The 18349-nt window shown below is 35.5% G+C and overlaps 2 protein-coding genes and 1 long non-coding RNA gene across 4 annotated transcripts; all 3 read left to right on the forward strand.

Moving 5' to 3' along the window:
* Window positions 1–623: 623 nt before the first annotated feature.
* On the forward strand, window positions 624–2782 carry LOC134237622 (ficolin-1-like; the record flags this gene model as incomplete). The annotated part of the gene is made up of 2 exons (XM_062719748.1): window positions 624–788; window positions 2542–2782. Coding segments are annotated over 2 exons (281 nt in total), but the record flags the coding sequence as incomplete, so codon positions are not given.
* Window positions 2783–4615: 1833 nt separating this feature from the next.
* LOC134237620 (uncharacterized) lies at window positions 4616–6924 on the forward strand. 2 transcript variants are annotated; one of them, XR_009985850.1, is made up of 3 exons: window positions 4616–4910; window positions 5242–6172; window positions 6892–6924. XR_009985850.1 is itself a non-coding variant. In XM_062719747.1 (2 exons), exons 1-2 carry the CDS (start codon window positions 4693–4695, stop codon window positions 5585–5587), a joined length of 564 nt encoding a protein of 187 aa, XP_062575731.1. In that variant the 5' UTR covers window positions 4616–4692; the 3' UTR covers window positions 5588–6620. The 2 variants fall into 2 exon arrangements, 1 of the variants encoding a protein (XP_062575731.1); XM_062719747.1 differs by lacking the exon at window positions 6892–6924 and having other exon boundaries at window positions 5242–6620.
* Window positions 6925–7046: 122 nt separating this feature from the next.
* On the forward strand, window positions 7047–8047 carry LOC134237621 (uncharacterized). Its single transcript, XR_009985851.1, has 3 exons — window positions 7047–7058; window positions 7460–7549; window positions 7890–8047. It is a non-coding gene; the product is annotated as an uncharacterized LOC134237621 (long non-coding RNA).
* The last annotated feature ends 10302 nt before the right edge of the window (window positions 8048–18349 follow it).

The raw sequence follows: 18349 nt of genomic DNA on the forward strand, positions 1-18349 counted from the left end.
AGGAACTAGTCTAATGAGAAATAGAAAGTAATGATCAAGAAATTCCTATGTTGTAAATATTCAATATCAACAGAAATCTTTTCTAAAATGAACGAGAGATATCTCGATCACAGTCCCATCAGGGTCACATTGTTTTTTTCTTAAGAAAGGTTTTTAAAATATTTCCGTCTTTTTTTCTCACTTATACTTTTGAGTCCAAATAGTGAACCTACAATAGTTCCATGAGGACATGAATATCTCGAACTTGAATCAAAAACCAGATGGCAAGATTCTCTATCAATATAAAAAAACGCTTTACAAATCTTAAGAAAAAAATCAAAGAATAATTTTGTCTGGTTAAAAAGGAGATAAAATGTTCTGTGTTGTAAATACTGGAGGATATCAACAGATATTTCTATTATTTGAACCCCAATCCCGTGTTACTGATTTGCGATAAAAACAAGTAGCTGGAAAATGTTTTTTTTTTTTTTTTGTTTTCATTCTAAAATATTGTACTGTTTGTAATTTTTATGAGATTTATTTATTGTTCAAACCAAAATAGAAGGCACTTTAAGCTTTCTAGACATCAAAACGTATTCATTATGGTGTTAAATAAAATAATATTTTTGCTTTGTATATAAAAGGAAATGATGCAATCTACAAGCTGACAAAGAACAAGGACCATGAACTCCGTGTTGAGCTACAAGATTTTGATGGCGCTGAAGCATACGCTCAGTACAATATATTTTATGTCGGGAATGAAGAAAGTAAATACGTACTCACCCTGTCGGAGTATTTTGGATCCGCAGGTGTGTTTATTATAGGTTTACATGTTATGCTGTTAATACTTTATGCTCAAAATTTCCTTTCCCTTGATGGATAAAAAGATTAACAATAGTGTGAATTTTAAATTCGAATTATAAAATGCATAATTTAAAATACGATCAAAGTTTTGGTTGTGATGTCACAGGTTTTATGTGAATAAAATAAAGAAAATATGCAAATATTAGTAATCTGTGTAAAAAAGTAACGAGCAATAGTCAATAAATCGGCAAAACAAAACACATCTTTAAGAAAGAAAAACCCTAGTCCTTGAAAACAAAAGAGGTGGGATCAGGTGCCAAGGAATAGTGGGTATCCCCTGTCAAGCGATTGCATACACTGTGATCCCCTGAATTGATCAAGTTGACAGAGAAGTGCTGTGGCAAATTTTGTTCAAGAACTTTGACATTACTTCATGAAATACTGTAAACCAACTATTATTTGCGTCATCTTTTATTCGCGATCCGTCAGTTGGATATGAATCCCCGACGATCAATTTTTACGAATAAAGAAACATTTTCTACAAAAGCAAAGCAAAATAAATGGTTCGTGGCGATTAATATTCGCGATTAAATGTAAATTGCGAAACTCGCGAATATTTCTTAAATGCCAATAAAGTTGGTTTACAGTACATCACAAAAATACGATCCATCCATTGGTTGTATTTACAAAATAAAGTCATTATAATGACAGTAGAATTTGTTTTAAGGGACTCCGACCCTCAGCCAGGAAGGACAACTCTTTAATTTATAATTTAATTAAAAAAGTCTTTAAATGAAGCTTGCATAAATCACTTCTAATTTCATATCATGTTAATAAACATTGGTATCTAAAAATTCTTTTTCGGGATAAAAATTTCTACTTTTAATTAGACATTTCTGAGAAGTTCAAAGAACCTTAAAGCACACTGAGAGGCATATAATGAAAATTGCTGCATGAAAAGATTTATTTTTCAAGCCTTATCTAAAAACTTTTTGAATTAAATTATAAATTAAAGAGTTGTCCTTCCTGGCTGAGGGTCGGAGTCCCTTAAGAAAAAAAATCAAATGGGTTGTTAAAATTCTCCAAACAATAAGTATTTTCTTACTAGCTGGCCTTGGTTTCTAGTTTAGAGAATGTGCTTGCGTATTGAGTCAGTTGGTCGATACTTATGAACAATGTCATCATTATTCAAGTGATGTTGGACTATTGCATAAATAAGTTCACACCAGAAAAGCTGAAGTCATTTTGTTTGTTGACTTTCATCGTCTGTAGTCTAACATCCAGATATAAAACAGATTTGAACGACTATTAGGCGTCTTTTAGTCAAAATTTACCTTAATAAATAAAATTTACTAGTTTAATTGTCGATTTGCCCGAACGTCGAGTTGAAGGTCTCAGCATACATGCTTTTTCATGAAAGATGTTTTTTAAGATTAAAGTTATCTAAATGTTGTACAATAAATACACAGGACTATATTCACTACAGTTTTGAAATTTTACTTTACAGTGGAGCCTTGTATATCCGGACGCTTTGGTTCCCTGTCAATTTGTTCGGAATATGTGAAGCGCCCTGATACCTGATACCTGAATCTTCAGTTAAACAAGACGAAATAACGTGTAAAAAATTTCGTTTCAATGAAAAATTGTCCGGATACTGAAGCATCCGGATATCTGGCGTCCGGATATCTGAAGGTCCACTGTATTAATATTTTTTAAAAAAAATCGCATCGGTAAACTGTTATTAATATCTTTTTCCAGGTGACAGTTTAAAGTATCACAATGGAATGAAATTCACCACTAAGGATCGGGATAACGACGAGAATGGTGGTAACTGTGCTGTATACTGTCACGGAGCCTGGTGGTACAAATCCTGACATAGCTCAAATCTTAACGGGCAGTACGTCAATTCTAATGTGACTAGTGTTAAACACCCGGTATGGTATAGCTGGAAAGGGAGACACGAAGCGCTGAAAAAGACTAGGATGATGATAAGAAATATAAACTAGATACATGCATAACCGGGTTGGGCAGCAGACATAGCCTATATAAACCCTCTCCAATGTATTGTTTCTGTCACAGATCAAACCTTAACGGGCAGTACGTCAATTCTAATGTGACTAGTCCTAAACACCCGATATGGTATAGCTGGAAAGGAAGACACGAAAAGCTGAAAAATACTAGGATGATGATAAGAAACACAAACTAAAGTGAATCTATAATCCTCAGTCTCAACAAGCATGTCGACACACTAAGCTATCCTTTTTGAGTCACATGATACATCGGAGCCTTTGTGCCATCTTAAACCGGGGGTGTAGGAGCCTTTTGACATATATGTCTTTAAAACAATTATTAACATAATATAAAAAATTGAAGGTTTTCTTTCATACATGTAAAATAAATAAACAAAATTAAGCGTAGACGGGTTATGTTTTTTTCTGAAACAGGTGAGACATTAATTCCCATACTAGCAACCAAAGAAATTATCTTATTGTTTAATTAAAGTTTCAATACTGTGTATAAATTAATGTTATACACTAAAACCTGCTATAATAATTTTAATGCAAGTAACGTATTTCCCCAAAATTTGTTAATTTCGTTTATATCTGTAAATGTGATTTATTTTTGAATGAAGATATTGTAACGACACCAGATAAGCGCACCAGTGTATGACAATTATGTTAAAATGAATTCTTTTCTCTCTTTACTTCCAAATTCAGGACGAAAATGAAATAAAGACAAGTCTTGTAAAGTTAACAAATAAACGGTTTATTCTGAACACATATTTTATTTCTATAAAACAAAAATTCCAAATAAAATAATAATTTCAAATAAATGCTTAAAACCTACGTATTTTGTACTTGTACTGATATTGGGACTGGTAAATTGAACCAGTAATTGAAATTACAACGATAAAATATCCGTAAATTGACTGTAGTAATTTTAGACCGTTAGATCACGGTAAACAGCTCAGTAAATAGCTGTAAATAAACCTACTTATTTATAACAAACCATGACCAACTCCATCCCAATATTCTAAAGTCTTAATCCCGTAATAAATGTAATAAAATTAACAAACTCAAATAACACACCTTTCTAGAACTCAAAAACAGTCAAAATCCCAGTTGTCTGTTACAACTCTTCGTTATATACGTAGTAAAATGACATCATGAAACGCGACCAATGAAAAGCGTCGCGTAAATTACACCAACCAATGATAAACGTAACGGGATGCTCTAGTTCCCACATCAAATTCTCACACTTACGAGAAAATAATAAAAATAGAAATAACATTAATTTCTTAAGTCTACTTACTTCTAGTATCATTAAATGTCTATTCAAGAATTTACAATAAATTAACAATAAATAATCAAAAAATAGCGCTCGTTAAACTTCGTAAACAAATACCGCATTGCATTCTGGGAGTCGGCCATTACTAAAAGAATCAACAACATGTGGTCCTTACAATAAAGCAAAATACGTATAAACAGTGGATTACAGGTAATTTTAAATAATAGTGATCTTTACCCAGTAAACAAATTATTTAACACATCTTTTATACTCGTAACAACAAAACATGCATGCATAAACAAACAGCGCCAATCAAACTTTCGGGGGCGATGTCAAAAGCGAAATAATGTACAAGTACATTCTAGTATAAGTGTCAACAATAAATACATCGTAGCCCTATTCTTACATTTTGTCCCTCCTTAAAAATGTCCCTTTGGACTGATATACAGTAAAACAACATTATTAACAAGCAAATACCGTGGAATTACAAGTCACTGTAATAACAGAAGAGGAATCAACTGCAGATATATGTACAATAGAAAATGACATGAGGTATTCAGCTTATCAATCATACAACTGGTATGTATAAAATCAAGATTCTTTTTCTTAATGTAATACATCATGAACCATCACAAAATTCTAATGTCAACATGCACCATATGCACTCTTACAACCAATAACATACAGTTTCAAATTTATGTATCAAACACATTCATAAAATTTAAATATTTATGTCAACAATTAACAAGCAAAATGTCAACAATCAACAATATGAATCTTGCAGAAACAACAGATCACAAGAGACTCATATCAAGAAGAAACAGGGATACACAAACAGAGTGAGTTAACATTTCAATTTGTATAAAAATTTACTGATGTACAAATTACTCTGCATTCATGTCAAATGTTTCATGCTCATAATAAAATTTCATACTTTCAATAATTAAGTGAACAACAATTGTTGGATCAAACCCATTTCAAGAATGCTAATGAATGTACAATACTGCCATTTTTACGAACCTATTTTGTAATAGATGTATTGCCAAAATAATGTCCAGAAAAAATAGGTATATTTTACTTTAATTTACAGTTAGGAAAACTTTTACATTACTGATCTATTACCTACTGTATTATTACCTGTTTAAAATCTTCTGGTCTTCTTTCTGTCAGGGGAGAAAAGATGCTGCAAAAGAGAGGAATTGCTACTGGCGCGAGAAGGACTCCTAGGTCTTGGTCGTTGGCGCGCTGGCTGGTATACAACCGACTTCACAGCTGGCGGGGGAGGGGACTTCCTTCTGCGCACAGTCTGGGGCCTCTCACCTTCTTCAGGACCAAGGTGGATGTGTCGAGAGGCAGGGTCATCCAACTTATCCCTGAGCAGCCGCTGCAGATCAACGATGGCAGACGTGTTGTTCCTGAGGGCTCGCTCCTGCCTCTCGACAATCTCCTTCAGCCTGGAGACTTCGTTTTTGTAGGGGGAGGTGTTGGTCCCTATGTCTCGGGTACGAGGAGGTGACTCAGTGTCAAATTCGCTGGTATCCTCAAAGACAAGAAACTCTGTAAGAATGTCAACGTCCTCCTTGCTGGGCACAACAGGTATACTAGAAGAGGTGACGGGCAGATCAAGAAGACTAGCAGGTACTTCAACAGCAGGTACATCAGCTGCAGGCACACTAGGACCAGCAGGTACATCAGCTGCAGGCACATCAGTGGCAGGCACACCAGGGAGACGAGCAGGTACATCAGTGGGAGTCACGACTGGAGCCACACAGACTGGTTATCGGCAGGAGCTCCACTGGGAGGGAAAGATGAAGGAAGGATGGTGTGCAAAGCAACAGGGGCTGGTGGTCGAACCTGTGCCAAGGTGTTGACTCGACGCTTCCTCTCCCAGTGGGTGGCAGAGTCCTCAAGAGTCAGCTGACGGATCATGCTGAAGACGACCTTGCTCTCCTCCCTGATGTCAGCAGATGTTGAAAGGGGAACAGCGGAAGATCCCTTCAAAGCTGAGTGAAGTGAGTACCATTGAGGATGCTTCTTGAAATTGTTATAGTCATAATGGCTGTATCCACATACAGGGCATCTGTAAGGCTATTCATCAAAAGTAAGGTGTTTAGAATACATATGTCGCAACAGGTAGTGGCGCTCTCCTCTAAAGTTGCACAAGCAACACTCCCACACTCTCCCTCTCTTTCCGGCCGAAACAATCTCTGACATCTTGGAAATCTGTAAAAAAAAATAACTGCACAATATAAGTACAGTAATACTGAATGTAAAACATGTAAACTTTCATGTAAAACATTTTTTAAACATGTATAATCATCATACATGTACAATAACATCATCAATAATATCCACCCTTCCATCCCCATTTTTGTAAAGTAGTAACATTGGTCATGATTTGTTGTCTAACTCACTATGACACATATATTTTGAAAGGATAACAAATCCTTTAATTCTTTTAAAAACTTTATTCATACAGTATGCATCATAACTATAACTTGACAGTATTATTTTACTGTAGACGTGTTTTGTTTTTCAATTTCTCTGACAGCCTCAGTGCCCACTTTGGTGGTGTACTTCCAATGTATGGCAGTAGCTTGTTGTGATTGACAATTTTACACTCGCCACGAGCATCAAATTGAATTTCAAACACTAGGTCACTTAAAACTTTAAGTACAACAAAAGGTCCTATGTAAGCTTTTCTCAACTTTGGACATTCTCCCTCTTTGGCCTTTTCATTGAGTAACCAAACAATATCTCCAACTGCATATTTATGAACCAGCACTTTTGAATTATAGATATCTCTTTGTCGTTTTGTAGATTGGTGCAGATGTTTCCTGGCAACTTCATGGGCGTGGTAAAGTTTGGATCGTATTTCTTCAAAAAAATCTCCATAAGACGAAATTTCTTCTCCATTGGAAGCTAAAGAGTGATGTGTTGCTTCGTATGGCATTTGGATCTCTCGACCAAGCATCAGTAAGTTAGGGGTAAGTCCCGTTGATTCATGACAGGTTGATCGATAGGCTGATGTAAGGCAGTGGAGATGAAGATCCCATTCTTCATGGTCGTCTACTATGAAAGCTTTAATCATTTGAATAAGAGTACGATTGAATCTTTCGACCATCCCATTACATTTCGGATTTCGTGCCGTTGTTCTAGTTTTCTTGATATTCAACAAAGAGCACAACTCTTTGAATATACATGATTCATAATTACGACCTTGGTCTGAATGAATAATCAGAGGACATCCATATCTAGTGATGATCTCGTTTAGTAGGACATTTGCTGTTACAGCAGCTGTTTGGTCAGGAACAGGAAACGCTTCTGCCCATTTCGTAAAAAAAATCCATTATAACAAGTATGTAACGATTTCCTCTTTTTGTAACAGGTAATGGGCCAATAAAGTCAGTGGCAAGACATTCCCATGGAGCACCATATGACATTGTTCCAAGAAGAGCCTTAGGTTTTTGTACTGGAGGTTTGTTCATAGAGCAGTTTTCACAAGATTTCACAAACATCCGGACCTCCTCTCTTAATTCTAACCAGTAAAAATGCCTAGTGATTCTGAATTTGGTCTTCTTAATGCCCAAATGTCCAGACAAAAGTGAGCAATGACACATGTCGAGAATTTCTTTCTTCATGCATTTGGGAACTATAAACTGTTCTATGGTTTCACCAAGTGTTGTAGTACTACATTTGTACAAAACATCATTCTTGACAACTAATTGGTCCCATAAACTCAGATAATGTCTTGTAGTAGTTGAGAAGGAAATTGCTTCTTCTTTCTTAGGCCTTTCATTCTTTATTTTCCATTGTAGAACTGGAGAAATATCAGGGTCTTTAATTTGAGCGGTTTGCAATGCTGCAGAGGAATATTGACTATGCCAGACAGTACAGTCTGATAATGCAGATTCCTTATTCTTTTGTCTGGTAGTGACCTTCCTTGCGACAACATCTGATTGTTCAGGACACAAAGGTATGGGAATTAAATTTTCTGCTCTCAGTCGGCACTTTTTACAAGGTCCGCATTTGAGGGTGTCCATATTTTCTGATGAAGAACAAGTGCAGTCTTTTGGATTGGGACATCTGGATAAACTATCGGCATTTCCATGTTTTGTTCCTTGTCTGTATTCTACTTCAAAATTATAAGCAGAAAGGATTTCTATCCATCGAGCAACTCTGCCCTTTGGTTCTTTTAGTTTGAAAAGCCACACCAAAGCCTGGTGGTCAGACCTGACTAAAAATGAATGACCAAGTAAATATTGTCGAAAATATTCTACAAAATACTTCACAGCTAAAAGTTCTTTATCAGTTACACAGTAGTTTCTCTCTGCTTTGTTAAGTGTTCTGCTGGCATAGGCTATAACTCGCTCACGACCATCTTGATCTTGGCTAAGTACTGCTCCTATTCCCACGTCACATAGGTCTGTGTCTAAAATGAATTGTCCATGATTGGGATCAGGGTATCCCATAATTTCTGGCCCTGTTAAAATTGTTTGAAGTTTCTTGAAAGATTCTTCACACTCTGCGGTCCATTGAAAAACTTCATTCTTTCTTGTCAAATTGGTAATTGGCTTCGCAATCATAGAAAAGTCCCTAATAAATCTCCTGTAATAGGATGCCATTCCCAGAAACTGTCGTACCTCTGTAACATTTTTCGGACTTGACCAATTAATAATTTTCTCAACATTCTGCATGTCTGATAATATCCCCTTTGCGTTCACTTTGTGACCAAGAAATTTTACTTCAGGTTGGAAAAATTCACACTTCTCTGGTTTAAGTTTCAGTTTTGCCTCTCTAAGTCTCTGTAATACTTGTTTAACTCGATCGACATGTTGGTCAAAAGTTTTACTAAAGATGATGACATCGTCCAAATATATTAAACATGTTTCCCATTGAAGTCCATTGAAGGCCAATTCCATGACTCGCTGAAATGTAGCTGGGGCGTTTGTCAAACCAAAGGGCATAGTGACATATTCAAAATGCCCATATTTGGTGACAAATGCAGTCTTTGGAATATCTTGTTCTTTGACTTGGTGATAACCAGATGTAAGGTCTAAAGTTGTAAATAAAGTACATCCTGCCACAGAATCTAAACAGTCCTGAATTCGTGGTGAAGGAAAAGCATCTTTGGTTGTCACACTATTAAGTTTCCTGTAATCAACGCATACTCTTAATTTTCCATTTTTCTTTCTAACAAGTACTAATGGTGAGGCCCAAGGGGAAGTTGATGGTCTGATGATCCCCTTTTCTTTCAACTGCATGATGGCTTCTCGTTCTTCTCCGGCAAGAGCAATAGAGACTCTGCGTGGTGGTTGTTTGAGAGGTGGTTATTTTCCAGTGTTTATTTCATGTTCTGCCAGATTAGTATTTCCTAAATCCCATTCGTTTCTGGAAAACACATCTTGGTAATTAAGTAGTAGCTTTTTAAATATTTGTCTTTCTTCTTCAGACAGTAATTCAGATGAACTCTTATAAAGATCTACTAAGTGCTCTGGAACTTTGACTTCACTGCTAAAAGGGAGTTGATTATCTCCTGTAAGATTACATTCAGTAACCTTTTTAACACCAACATTGGATACTTCATCCACTAGGGTCATGACCTCTTCAATAGCTTCACCAGTTCCCAGAACTGTATCTTGAAACACCGTCTTGGATTCATTGAAGGGATTCATAATCCGGACAGGAACAGTAATCCTCTTTGCGATGTTTATCATTGCTGGCGCCAATAGCAACGATGAATTTTCAGTAAAATCAGGAGAAGGTTCTAGCAGTAGATTCTCATTTTGTAGACTTTGGTCAGCAATTCTCTCAATAGCAGCAGGAATAATTATTTCACTCATTGGTGGAATGGTACATTTATCTGCTGATCTCAGAATGCTTTATACAACTTGTATGATAAAATACTGGTAGACGCACCAGCATCAGCAGTAAAATGTACATCAGTCCCATTCATTTTTCCCTCAATGTATATCCCATCAGTGTCTGGTAATCTTCTGTTTGTTGAAAATGGAAAAATAAAATCATCTCCCAAAGTTGTGGGGTCTGTACTGTCCGTCTGTCGGTCAGTTGTCTCATTAGCCATCTCTTGACCCTCAGAAATGGCTACTGGCCATTTAAATGAGGGGTTCCCATCCCTTGCTGTGTTTTCTGCATTGGACAATCCCGTGCAAAATGTCCTCTCTGTTTGCAGCAAAAACAGCTTGGCATCGGTATCTTGTTTTTAACTTCGATGTTTCTGTACTGATTGACCTGATTTTCAGGTTCTTTTCTTTTGTCCACAGGAAAACTGTTTGTCACCTTTGTAGCAGAGTTCATTTCTTTTCATTTCCTCCAACTCTCTGCATATCTCTTCCAACTTAGCTTGGAGCTCATTTATGGTCAACTGCTCTTTTGTCTGCTCTCTGGGTACATTTCTATTTCCACTGCTTACTTTTCCAAACTTCTTGTAATTGTTAGAACTTTTGATCTCAGTTTTTGGACATCTGTTTTAACTTGTCTAGCTGTTTTGTTCTTGTTCTTCTGTCCTCTACCAGTTTCCTCATAACTCACAACCTGCAACACAGCTTCATCTATATTTTCGGGTTCCTTCACATATTCTACGTGGAATTGAGCTTCACTGTCTGAGACCATCAAGGAATCTACGCAGTAAGTCTTCATCTCTCGTCTCTGAATTTCGCTTGGGATGAGCTTTATCATATAGACGCTTGAGATCGGCTGCGTAGTCTTCAACCTTCTCACCAGGTCTCTGCTGTCTGTTGCTAAATTTAGAAATATACGTCTTTCTGGTTTCCACTATTCTGAAACGGTTGTTTAGCTCTTGTGTCAATTTTGAATAATTTCTGCGTGTAGCTTTTGATAATTGTCCATAGATAAACTCTGCTGCTGTATCATGGAGTCTAGGTAGGAGTTCGTCTAATTTTTGAAGGTCTGTCCGTCGTCTTCTTTCTGCTATTTCTTCAAATCTGGCAAACCAGATCCTCCAGTCCTCCTTCCCATTGAAAGGTGGAATTTTTACATTATGAAGCTTGGGTCGATAAGGAGGTTCTGACGCCTTTGTCGAGACTTCTGAATCATCACTTGAGTCAGTACCATCTGTCGTCATGTTTCTGGCTCCATTCGCAGAATTTATTTGTTTGTCTCCAAGCAGTGCAAGTAGTGCTCTCCGTACCTCTGTCTGAATCATTTCTGCTATATCTGTTGTTTGTGGTTCACTCTTTTGTCTTTCACCAAGCCTGCTTCTTGACCTGTCGTCCATGACTGTTTCAGATGGGTGGACTGTGGAGGGACCTAGAAATGAACTGGCAGTTTTTCCAGGTATATTTCCTGTATGTCCAGGTAAATGGACAGGACCAGTTGATGGGTAAACAGGTAAGTGACCCATAGAAGATGTGACAGGTAATGCACCTGTAGAGGAAATTACAGGTAGAAAACTTGCAGATGAGGGGACTGATATGAAGTGACCAGTATATGTCATGGGGAAATGGTTTGACGGTGATGTCACAAAGCTCACTGATTTTGGCAGCGGTGACATAATTGACCCACCTGTAGATGAATGAACAGGTAATTGGGGTACAGGAATATGTGTTGTATTTTGAGGTTGCTCAAAGTAAGGAACACTGTTTGTCTGTAATGCTTGGTTTGGTCGTGGTAATGTTTGTACACTTGTCTCATGAGAAAAATGCAACTGTGTAGGTGCATGCAGTTGGACTGTATGTGTGCAGATCTGAGTTACCGTGTGTGTGCTTGTCACTTGGACGGCATTTGTGAGACTTGCAGGTGTAAGAATACTTTTGCAAGTAACAGGTATATCACCTGTAAATGGAGTTAACTTTTGATGGGTAAGAGGTGACCCTATCATTGTAACTGGGCTCTTTTCTGGCTCAGTATGACTAACTGGTATTACAGTTTCAAAATGATTTCTTTCATTTTCAGATCTGGAATACTTTACTGGACTATCTTCTCTGGAATTCAAAATCTCGCGGATCTCTTCATCATCTGACACAACTCTGCTCAGGGGAGAAAACTGGCTACGACCTCGAACCTTTGCACGACTTCTTGTCTTGCATTTACCACCCATTTTGTGATAATCAATATGTTCAATAATGTAATCCAGAATAACCAACAAGACTTGTATTTCAACAAAAAAAACCACTGAATCTGTAAATATAACAGATATATATAATTTTCTTAGGAAGGGGGGGGTTGATCACTGGATCTGTTTTTTTTTTAAACAGATCCCGCCGTGGATGCCAAAATATTGTAACGACACCGGATAAGCGCACTGGTGTATGACAATTATGTTAAAATGAATTCTTTTCTCTCTTTACTTCCAAATTCAGGACGAAAATGAAATAAAGACAAGTCTTGTAAAGTTAACAAATAAACGGTTTATTCTGAGCACATATTCTTTTCTATAAAACAAAAATTCCAAATAAAATAATAATTTCAAATAAATGCTTAAAACCTACGTATTTTGTACTTGTACTGATATTAGGACTGGTAAATTGAACCAGTAATTGAAATTACAACGGATAAAATATCCGTAAATTGACTGTAGTAATTTTAGACCGTTAGATCATGGTAAACAGTTCAGTAAATAGCTGTAAATAAACCTACTTATTTATAACAAACCATGACCAACTCCATCCCAATATTCTAAAGTCTTAATCCCGTAATAAATGTAATAAAATTAACAAACTCAAATAACACACCTTTCTAGAACTCAAAAACAGTCAAAATCCCAGTTGTCTGCTTCAACTCTTCGTTATATACGTAGTAAAATGACATCATGAAACGCGACCAATGAAAAGCGTCGCGTAAATTACACCAACCAATGATAAACGTAACGGGATGCTCTAGTTCCCACATCAAATTCTCACACTTACGAGAAAATAATAAAAATAGAAATAACATTAATTTCTTAAGTCTACTTACTTCTAGTATCATTAAATGTCTATTCAAGAATTTACAATAAATTAACAATAAATAATCAACAAATAGCGCTCGTTAAACTTCGTAAACAAATACCGCATTGCATTCTGGGGGTCGGCCATTACTAAAAGAATCAACAACATGTGGTCCTTACAATAAAGCAAAATACGTATAAATAGTGGATTACAGGTAATTATAAATAATAGTGATCTTTACCCAGTAAACAAATTATTTAACACATCTTTTATACTCGTAACAACAAAACATGCATGCATAAACAAACAGCGCCAATCAAACTTTCGGGGGCGATGTCAAAAGTGAAATAATGTACAAGTACATTCTAGTATAAGTGTCAACAATAAATACATCGTAGCCCTATTCTTACAATATATATTATTCTCCGTGATAAATTATTTTGTAAGAAGTTGATATGATAAAAATTGATGAAGTAATATCCACTTATAATATCTTAAGTTATATAAGTAATAATAATATATAGAATCATGTTCTTCAGAAAGTTCTTTCTCTATTGTTTGATAAACTGTTTACTAAATTAACAATGAATTATAACATTTTATAATATAAATCTTAGAAGGCAATTCTTTCTTTTATAGCTAGCAATAGGAAACTTAGAGGACAAGTTTGCAATGTGTGCCTTGTTACAAAGCACTTTGAAAAACTGTGAAATACGTAGTACGATATTAATCGATCATGGAAGCCTATTGGTAGAGCGTTCGCTTTGTGAACGGGAGGCCCGGTTTCGATTCTCGCTCGGGGCGCCGCGTCATACCTAAGACGTAAACAAATGTAGTGATTGTTCCTTCGCCAAGCTCTCGGCACTAAAAGTGAAAGTAACGAGTCTTTCGGATATGACCTTAAAAACGTAGGTCCGGTGTCACGGTAGGCGCTGACACGATAAAAAACCCTCACCGCTCAATGGCCCTGAGTGCCGAATATAGGTCTAAATTTGAAGCCCTTCAACGGCATATGGTGACGTCTCCATATACGTAAAAAATTCTCGAGAGGGACATTAAACAATATTCAATCAATCAATCATAGGACGATATTTTACTAAATTTTTTGATATTTTTATTACATGAATATCTTAAAAAAACAATTGCATCAGTAAACTTTACTGTTATTAATATCCCATTCCAGGTGACATGTTGACTGGTCACAATGGTATGAATTTTACCACTGAAGACCAGGACAACGATTGGAGTGGTGGAAACTGTGCTGTAACATATCACGGAGCCTGGTGGTACAAGGCCTGTCACAGCTCAAACCTTAACGGGCAGTACGTCAATTCTAATGTGACAAGTGCTAAACACCCGGTATGGTATAGCTGGAAAAAGAGACACGAAGCGCTGAAAAAGACTAGGATGATGATAAGAAATATTAACTAGATACATGTATATTTTGAATCATCACTAAAAAGCATGTCGACAGACTAAGTTATGTTTATTGAGTCACATGATACACCGGAGCCTATGTGTGGCATCTTAAACGAGAGGTGTAATAATATTAAGACATATAGGTCCATAATACAGTATTTTACATATTCAAAAATCTTTGAATGTTTTCTTTCATACATGTAAATATAAATAAAAAAAGTGTAAATTTAAGCGGGTTATGTATTCATTCTGAAACAGCCGCAACATTAATTCGCATACTAACAACCAATTGCAAAGAAATTATTTATTGTTTAATTACATTTTGAATTCTGTGTATAAATTAATGTTATAGAATAAAACCTGTAGTAATTTCTAATGCAAGTAACGTATTTCCCCAAAATTTGTTAATTTTGTTTACATTTGTAAATGTGAAGCATTTTTGAATTAAGATATATATTATTCTCCGTGATCAATTATTTTGTAAGAAGTAATATCCAGTTATGATATCTTAAGTTATATAAGTAATAATAATATATAGAATCATGTTCTTCAGAAAGCTCTTTCTCTATTGTTTAATAAAAACTGATACTAAATTTACAATGAATTATAACATTTTATAATATAAATCTTAGAAGGCAATTATTTCTTTTATAGCTAGCAATAGGAAACTTAGAGGACAAGTTTGCAATGTGTGCCTTGTTACAACGCACTTTGAAAAACTGCACACTTTGAATTTTTTTTTTCAAAGTGCGTTAAATTTTGGACCAAGTCAACGCAGTTTGAAAAAAAATATTTTATATCGACCATATTAACGCACTTTGAAAAAATGTGTATGTAAATCTTAGGTATGAAAAATAATTGAACCCGTTTGAAAACTTTTCGGTGATAAGTTCACTTCAGGATGTGAAAGTAAGCGATTTTGATTTTTCCATACTTTGAAATTTTTTTCTCTTAAATGCTTTACTGTACTTAATTTTTTCCCGTTTGCATGCATTTTATGTCAACTAAAATTTATTGAAAGTTTTCAACGTCATACCAGTCAGACAAAATCAAATATTTGGGTGTACTGTAGGCATGGGTAGGGGAAATTAGGCACACACATGTTTAGCAGAGATATACATAATATAGACATTGAAAATTGAGGCTTACCTTGGGGGAAGGGGTTCACTTTCAATTTGCTACCGACGGCTATGTACGATGTATTAAAAAAGAGAGGTGACTGAGAGACCCTCTTCTCGTCTTTTCCTTGCTCTCAGAGAGGTTAAATGAATAATGTATTCATTAAATTAAAAAGTTCTTCTAAAGATATAATCATTACAAATTGATTCTCTCAATTTCTAAAATCTAAGTCTAATTTTTTTAATTTTATGCATATATTTTTTCAAAGTGCGTTAAATGTCCCCATGGTAAAAATGTTTATGTACACTCTTAACGCACTTTAACAAAAACATTCAAAGTGCGTTGCGTGTGATTTAAATTTAACGCACTTTGAACTTTTTTTCAGAAATTGACCAACACTTGAAATGTGTTTCAATTCAATGAAAAATGAGAAGATAGCGCAAAGTAATCAAGCCCTAAAGTACATAGAAACATTACAAAGTGGGAGCTGAGTAAACACTGGACTCTAAAAGAGATAAGAAAAACTGACCTGAAAAGTAGTTAAGCATTTAATTTACAGGAAATCCTAATAGAAAATCTGACAGGGAATATATATATATATATATATATATATATATATATATATATATATATATATATATATATATATATATATATATATATATATATATATATATATATTTAGATAGATGGAATGGTTTTTTTTACGCTGTCAGTGACAAATTATTATAATTACAATTTCTCCACAATATCATAATTTTGATCAATACAAACCACGATATTCACGTGTCACTAAGACTGCTATCATGTGACGTATTTTAAGAATTTGTAAATAAACTTCTAACGCGCAGTAAGAATAAAATGTTGTTGATTCTACATTCAAAGGTATCTATATAGTCTGATAAATTTAGTCAATGGGTTAGTAATCAATAAATCTAGAGTGAAATTATACCTTCTAAAATATTTTAATGAAGATTACTGTAATTGATAATGTATGTATAGATTACACAATACAAATATCAATGCGTTATAAGCACCCGCGTGGGACACAATTAGATCGTTTGCTCTTGAGTCGCGGAGTAAGGACTTGTTCATAATGTCGCCCGCGTGGCCCAGTGGTTAGAACGTTTTCTCTAGAGTCGCTTGGTGAGGACTTGATCAAAACGTCGCCCGCGTGGAGCATTGGATAGATCGTTTGCTCTGGAGTTGCGGGGTAAGGATTATTATGTCGCGCATTAATATGCCAAGAGCAAGAAATTTAGAACAGTTAACGTAATTTTCTTGTGACTAACATTTTTACATTATTAGAATAAAAAAAAAGTAAATAAGGCTGATCTCTTTCTGAGAGTTTTCCCAGTTTCCAAAAATAAAGTCATTTGAAATGATTTTATCTGCATGTGACACAGGCACCTGACGTTACTTATTTTTCTTATAATAAAAATATACCCCTACCTAATAATAAACGTTTATTATTAGGTAGGGCTATATTTTATCTATTAAAAGAAAAATAAGTAACGTCAGGTGCCTGTGGCACGGGATAAATATTTTTTTTTAAATTATCAAGCGAAAGTTTATGATTTAGGCTTCCTTAAAGCTTGCATTATATAATAAGCCACTCTTGAGATCAGTAACTAAATAAGTTCATCAGCAAATAGAGTCGAATTATAGTCTTCAGTTGAGACGCTATATCCATTGTAAGAATAAAAGTATATCAACTATCAAGTCATCATTTCAGCAGATCTAGAAAAAACAATACATGTACTTGTATTTTTTAGACGATCAACGCTCAGTGCTACTCTGTATTCAAGCAATTGCCATTATTCATCAATTGCCATTGCGAAGATGGGGATTTTACAAATACTGTGCTTAATATTCTTCTTGCACGTAATACTCTATTTGCCTTAAAATCTTATTCTGACAGCAGAAATTATGAAAAAAATGCCTGGTTAAGCGTCCCATGTACTGTACTACGGGACATTCTGACTCAGGATAGTTTGGTAGGCTTTTATGGTACAAAAATTATAAAGTTTAGTGATGGATGCTACCGACACAAAAACGATAGAAGAAACGTAGTTAAAAAGATTACAGTAAAGAGAGATGAAAAACCAATTCAAATAATGCTATGTCAAACTTCATAGGCGTCGGAACCGGGCGGGGGGGGGGGGGGGGTTAGGGGGGGCTTAGCCCCCCACTTTATTCCAGATAAATACTTAGTATAGACATTGAACATATCTTCGTAGGTTTAGCCCCCCCCCCACTTTCTACAGATACGTCTTAGTTTGGGTTAAAAATTGGGAAATTAGTGGTGTTTGGAAAAAAATCTGGTACTGAAGCATGAACCTACCAATACCCCCCCCCCCCCACACACACACACACACACACGAAATAGGATTTTCGTGTTTGGGAAATGGACATTTCTTTTTTTTTTTTTTGCTTGTCTGGTTTTTTGTATAGGTACAAAAAATTTTTTTTACACTTAGCCCCCCCCCCCCCCACTTTCATTTTGCTTCCGACGCCAATGAACTTGGTCAGTAAAATGACAATAAAAATATGAATAATCAATGGATATCAAATAGGCACCGTTAAAGGCAACCTCATAAAAATGACAAATTTTGAAGATTGTGTTAAATAAAAGTTTGGTCATCAAACACAATAACCGTGTAATAACTGCAAAATTGATGTTCTAAAAGATGAAGCGACATTAGAAGGCAGTGTTGACAGTGTTAAAAGGATGAAAAGGAACGCCAATTAAATTATAAGAAAAAGAGATATTTGTGAAAGTAGATGAGAGAGAGAGAGAGAGAGAGAGAGAGAGAGAGAGAGAGAGCATT

This window comes from Saccostrea cucullata, unplaced genomic scaffold (genome assembly GCF_032062105.1).
Source record: "Saccostrea cucullata isolate Sc308-1 unplaced genomic scaffold, CSIRO_AGI_Scuc_v1 ctg3087, whole genome shotgun sequence".
Taxonomy (NCBI): Eukaryota; Metazoa; Mollusca; class Bivalvia; order Ostreida; family Ostreidae; genus Saccostrea; species Saccostrea cuccullata.